General features: G+C 40.9%; 1 protein-coding gene across 2 annotated transcripts in view; it reads left to right on the forward strand.

Annotated features, from left to right (window-relative positions):
• Positions 1-6,716, forward strand: part of Pde8a (phosphodiesterase 8A) — a 153,331-nt gene that overhangs the window by 98,583 nt on the left and 48,032 nt on the right. For both annotated transcript variants that reach the window (XM_023710717.1, XM_004623326.2), the window contains exons 6-8: positions 423-511; positions 4,866-4,944; positions 6,459-6,596. In XM_023710717.1, the coding sequence (XP_023566485.1) occupies positions 423-511; positions 4,866-4,944; positions 6,459-6,596 (306 nt within the window). The remainder of the gene's footprint in view (positions 1-422; positions 512-4,865; positions 4,945-6,458; positions 6,597-6,716) is intronic.

Raw genomic sequence — 6,716 nt, forward strand, 5'->3', positions numbered from 1 at the left:
AAAAATAAGTTGGTGTTTATAAGTGCCATCTCTAGTCTCCTATTTGTTATTAATGCTAATGAAGTATTTTTTAGATTTCAGTTGCCAAATCAAGAAATTTAATTTATTTATTTATTTGTTTGTTTATTTAATTTATTTGTGTGTGTGTGTGTGTGTGTGTGTGGTACTGGGGATTGAACTCAGGGCCCTGCGCTTGCCAGGCAAGCACTTATTCTACTGAGCTATGTCCCTGACCCTAATTTTTTCCCCCCCGGTACCAGGGATTGAACTCAGGACCTGTGCTTGTCGGGCAGGTGCTTATTCTGCTGAGCTATCTCCCTGGCCCTTAAGAAATTTATTTAGAAGGATTATTTTAATTGGCATACATAACTATTCAAAGATAGGCCTTTGTTCATCCACACAATTCTCCTTTTTGTTCATAGAGGTACATAGAAAACCCCAGCATCATGGCCTGTTACAATGAACTGCTCCAGCTGGAGTTTGGCGAGGTGCGGTCACAACTGAAACTCAGGTAACTCAGTCCTTCTGGAATACCTTTGGGCCACACAAGGCTGCTGCGCTGCTCGGGGGACCTTCTTGTCCATAACTGACCCCCAGGTAGGAGAGGATAGTGGTACAGTGGACACTCCTCAGGCAGACTTGCTGGGTCTGTCTGGATGTCTAATAAGGGTGACATTAATGATTGGAAACTCACATTTAAATATGGGGTCCTTAAAGTAATAGTAAAAGAAAAAGGTAGGTTGCAAAACTGTAAATGCCAGATTTTCTGTTTGGTGTTCTAAGAAAAAAATACACACACACACACACACACACGTATTTGGTATTGGGATTGAACTTAAGGCCTTGCACTTATTGGGCAGGCTCTGTGCTGCTTAGCTATATCCCCAGCTGGAAGTATATACATATATTAAGTATTCTTATCTCTGATTTTTTTCTTTTCTATATTAAACATTTTATAATTTGTTCATGATAAACAGCTACCCCCACATACCCACCCCTGCAGTGAAGTGAGGTCTTTGTAGAGCCGGAACAGCAAAAAAAGTAGTAAAATTATGTCAGGTTGACAGAAGGAAAATAAAGTCAGCACTTCCCCGTCATTCTAGCTTCCTTTTTGGGTGTCCTACTGTCCGACAGTTCTTTTACCAGTGATCAAAGACCATGTCGGGTCATTCCTTTTGCATGTGCCCAAAGCACAGAAATAGGGACGTGTAGGGTCCCACAGATGGGGAAGAGAAGTGCCTCATAGACAGAATGAAGATGGAGGCGTAGCAGGCAGAGTGTGCCTGAGCAAGGGATTGCTGTGGAGCAGAATGCTTAAAAGCTGGGTTGGCCTGCAGAAGAGCTCTTATTGCCAGGTTTGCAAGGAAGCTTGCAGCAGACCACGGCCTGAGGCTGGCCTGGTAGCACCACCCCCCAGGAGTGAGGCTGACACACTATCTCACAGGAGAGTAATTTGAAGTTTGGAGCAGACAGTGATGTTAGAGTTCATTTAATCCAATCAAGATACAGGAAATGAGACTCACAGAGGTGAACTGACTCACATCCAGGAACTCAGGAACAGCAAACCACAACGCTGGTCCTTTAGGTGTAACCCACATCTCCAGACTGCCGCAGTCATTGTCATCATTCTTTCCCCGTGTCTCGCTGGCTCCAGCCTTTCTACCTGAATACCTCAGTGTTTCCCTTGCACCTCCGAATCCCATCCCTCCCCTTGCTCTTGCCCTTTCCTCCTGAGTACCTCTGGGATCTGTCCACTTTTCATCTTCACTGCTACTCTTTGAATGTAATCTTTTACCTGGATTATTGACTGAATCTCTCATTCTCCCTACATCTAGCCCTGACTTCATGCTGTCCGTTTTCCACACTAAAGTGACAGATAATAACTCTTAGTTTTTCCATCCTGTAATTCTCCATGACCTTGAGCATGCAACCCGGGCTCCAGGGTGTGGTGTTGTAGCTCTCCAGGGCACCCTGTGCCTGCATCTCTGGCCTCCTCTCCCATCATGCCCGGCTCCAGCTCACAGCCAGATGGAGATGTTCATTACAGATAGAAATTATGCAGGAAAGGGAATTTGAGGTTTCAGACTTGGGAAAAATAGAGCCTTGTTTTGCCAGATATTGGAAATATGTAACAAATAACTTTATGTTACTGTTGAATCAGTGAAGTAGAATAAAAAGTCTAAAAATAGATTTGAGTACATTTGAGAATTTAGTATATGATAAACATGGTTTTTAAATGGGAAAGGGCAGACTCTTTTCAGTAGGATTGTGATAACTGGTTAACTCATTGGTAAGAAAATTAAATTACAGTCTGACCTCACCCCTCTCCTGAAATGAACTCCAATGACTTAAAGACTTAAGTGGAAAAAAAGTAGTTCCACATTAGGAGTGAAAACTATAAGTGGATTTATGTAATTGAATGAAGTCTTTTTTTTTTTTTTTTTTTTTTGGCAGAACTGGGGATTGAACTCAGGCCCTTGCACTTGCCAGGCAAGTGCTTATTCTACTGAGCCATCTCCTCAGCCCCAACCATGTTTTTTTTTTTTTTTTAAATGAAGTCTTTTTAAACTCACATCATAAAAGCTAGATTCCATAGAAGTCAGATTAAACAACAAAAATCTTAAGCTAGTTGATGTTTTTTAAAAGACCAAACCTGAAATAACATTAAAATTTTGTTTGTTTTTTAATTTTTGAGACAGGGTCTCATTATACAGTTCAGGCTGGCGTTGAACTCACTCTCTAGACTAGGCTGGCCTCCAATTCACTACAGTAGTCCTTCCAAGTGCTGGTATTACAGGTGTGCCCTCCCCACACACATACCTGGCAATAATATTAAAATTTTAGATCAGTGACAGAAAAATATACCATATACTTGTAGCGCATAGGCCAGAAATTATGTTAATATCCAAAAAGAGCTTTGGTGAGTCAATAAAAAACAGTACTTCAGTAGAAAAAACTAAAAGGCATATACAGCAATGTACAAAAGACATTAATAAGCTTATATATGAAGAGATAGCCACACTTAATAATCAAAGAAACAAATGCAAATTTAGATAACATAGTACTCTTTATGTACCAAAATATGCAAAAGTTCAAAAGAAGATCTTCTCAGAGATCATCTCCTCCAGGGTTATATCAAAGGTAGGAACTTCTTACTTTTTTTTTTTTTCCCCAATAACAGCTTTATTGAGATAGTCACACATCACCTATTGATACATTAAAAGAAGCTAATGTTTATTTTTTTCTCTCTTTTTTTTTGATAATATTTATTGGCTAAGCTACTTTATCTTGTTTAGTGAGAAAGTTTAGTAACACCAAGAATAATATAAAAGTGTACTTTATGAACAAATGGGCAGTTCCTTTTTTTTTTTTTTCTTTAATTTTCTAGCACAAGTAAACCTCCTAACTGGCTGTGGTGGTACATGCCTATAATTCCAGCAAACAGGATGCTGAGACAGGAGTACTACAGTTTCAAGGCCAACCTGGGCTACATAAATTCAAGGCCAACCTAAACTGCAGAGTCAGACCCTGTCTCTGTGCCTGGGTGTGCACATGCACGTGCGCGCGCACACACACACCAATCATTCTCTAGGAGATTTTTTTAAACATGCAGGGGAAAAAAATCCATAAGCTACCTATGAATCTAATTACAGGTAGATTGTTAAATTACCTTACAATAAAATATTACATGGCTAAGAAAGGTGATAAAGACCTGTAATTATTGATAAGGAAAGACTAATGTACTTTGTACAGTGAGAAAAGCAGAACCGGCAAGTCTACAGAGATAGCCTGAACTATGATTAACAAATGGTCTAAAATTATGATTTGTAAAATAAATAATAATAAAAAAATAAGGCCAGCCAAATAGTTCAGCAGATTAAAGTGCCTGCAAGCAGGCGCAGGGACCAGGGGTTCGATCCCTGGGCCTGCCCTGCTGGCCCCACCCCTAGGGCATGCTGAGACAGCAACTGAGACTGGGCGTGATGGCACGCGCCTGTAATCCCAGCTCTTGGGAGGCTAAAAACAGGAGGATCAGTATGAGTCCAATCTGTGTAATGAGACCCTCTATCAAGTACATAAAAATAAATAAAAGAGAGCTTCAAGATCAAAGATTCAGAACTTCATGTCATCTGAAGAACTTCCAGATTGTTTTTCAAAAAGATTGGTGAAAAATCTTTTGTGTGTGCCATTTTACATACTCCTGGTAGTGTATGAGAGCTCCTCGCCAGCACTTAGGGTGACTTGAGTTCTTTTTTATTACTCTGGTAGGATGACATGCTATCTCATTTATTTTTATCTGTATTTTCTAATTTTTGTCAATAAACATTTTTTACTTCTGCAGAACTTAAAGATGATTTCCAATGTTAAGAATACTGGAATTAGTCACAGTATAAGCTTAAGTGAAGAAAGCAGAGAACAGAGCCGGCCATTCCACATGATCTTAACTTGATAAAAATCATTGTTTAAAATAGTATCTTGAAAACAATTGAAGTCCTCCTCTCTGGCAGGCTGTGGTCTACTTGACTGTTTTTCGTGTAGTCCCGATGAGGCTGTTCAGGCATTAAGAAAGGACAGCCTGGGGGTTCCCTGATGGAACACTTGGGGTCCACTCTGCTGCAGAGATGTGAGTGGACCCAGGCCTCTGCCTCATCAGAGCAGCAGTGTATGTAGGGAACACCTAACTACAGGCACAGCACGAGGTGTCTTGATGCTTGTAGCTATCCCCTTCCTTTTCTTAGACAAGTGTACAATGTTATCTTTACAGTTCAGCCCAAATCTCATTTAAACAAACTCATAATAACCGGAGACCGCATTAGACGCAGTACTATTTATATTAATCAGTCCTTCTGTTTCTACCCATAAAGGGCTTGTAACTCAGTATTCACTGCATTAGAGAAAAGCCAAGAAGCTATTGAAATTACAAGTGAAGACCACATTATTCAGGTTTGTTATTTTGGGAAATTGTCCTTGTTTCCTTGTCTAGTCGTATTTTTAGAATTGAACCCCTCCAATTTGCTTTTCTTTTTCTTTTCAGAGTTCAAGAGACTGGTTTTTCCTTAGGGAATTATATGAACAAGATCAAAATATATAATTTAATATAAGCTCTCTAGATAAAAAAACATATTAATATGCCAGAAAATATCTGTAAAAGTGGCACAATTGCACTTCTTGCTGGGTTGTACATGTTTAGTAAATTTATTTGAAAGGGTTGTTGCTTGAGAGAGAATACTCAAATATGCTAGTGGGGTGATATACTATCTTATTAATTTGGTCCGTATTTTTTCATTTTGCCAATAAACGATTCTATTTTTATAAAATTTTAAAGTGATTTCCAGTGCTAAGGATATGGGAACACTATTGCAAAGACAACACTACAAGGTCTACAAGCTTCCCTCACTGTTCTTATACCTTTCTCACTGTTTTGGAAGACAGTTCACACTTGGACAGATTTATAGAAAAAATGAAAATGTCAAAAACAGGATACACCGTAATTACAGAATATCCATTGTCAGTGAAGTGGGTTTATACAGGTGATTTAAGAGACCATGACTTGTACTTTATGTAACAAAAGAGAGAGTTGTGCCACAGGGACATTTCCCCTGTCTGAGAATTCGGCTCCACTTGATTTCCTTTGGGGCCCTGGTGCTGTAATCCAACTCATGCAAGGAGCTGCTTGTGCTAGGGCCTGGTGTCATCGGTGCCCCATAAGGTGGCACAGGCTTTGGGCTCCATCTGCCTGCAGAAATTTTGGGTAAATTAACCCTAATCCAGCTTAATCTGCTTTGTAATCTGGATGAGAATATTAAGAATAACAGCCACCTGCCTTCTGTAAGGTTGTTTTGAGGACAAAATGAGTTAACATGTGTGAAGTGCTTACAACATCTAGCAAGGAAACCAGATCTCAGTGAATAGCAATAGCTACGGGGTCTCATCACCTTCAGCACACACACTGCTTTCCATACCATCTCCCATTTTATAGGCCTATTTGAAACTTGCCCATTGGGCATGACATTTGTAAGCACCTCCTAGTTCACAGCCTGCTTTTTGCACCCCTGATTTACTCGAATCCCGTTAGAGGCAGGAGAAGGTTCCATTCCCGTGATCCAGATGAGCAGGTGTTCAGTGGCTCGCAGAACCGGCCAAAGAGGAGAGCAGGGGCACTGCACGTCCCACCTGCTGCTTTACACACTACAGCTCCTGCTCGGCAGCCTGGATGTGTCCCAGCTAGGTGCTGGTGCACCCTGCTGGCTTGCTCAGGGTGGCTGCCGCTGCAGTAGACAGCACTTGTCCAGCTGCAGTTCTCCAGAGCTCAAGTGCTTGTGGCATTAGAGCCAAGGTTGGGTGCAGGCTCTTGAGGGAGGAAACGGGAAACGAGTGATTAGGTGCAAGATCCTTGATTGGCCTCTTTTCAAAATGGCTTTGAATTCATTGGATTCTTTTCTCTTATCTCTCCCTAGTATGCAAATCCTGCATTTGAAAACACAATGGGCTATCAATCAGGCGAATTAATAGGGAAGGAGTTAGCAGAAGTGCCTGTCAATGAAAGAAAGGCTGACTTGCTGGACACAATAAATTCATGTGTCAGGATAGGCAAGGTAAGTAGGTCGGGCTCTCTATCACTTTTGTGTAGCAAAGAAGGAACGAAGACTTGGTGTTCTGTGAACACTGCATGCCAGGTCACCTCCACCTTACTCTTGCCACAGCCCTGGGAAAGT

The sequence above is a fragment of the Octodon degus genome, unplaced genomic scaffold, assembly GCF_000260255.1.
Source record: "Octodon degus isolate 3935 unplaced genomic scaffold, OctDeg1.0 scaffold00002, whole genome shotgun sequence".
Taxonomy (NCBI): Eukaryota; Metazoa; Chordata; class Mammalia; order Rodentia; family Octodontidae; genus Octodon; species Octodon degus.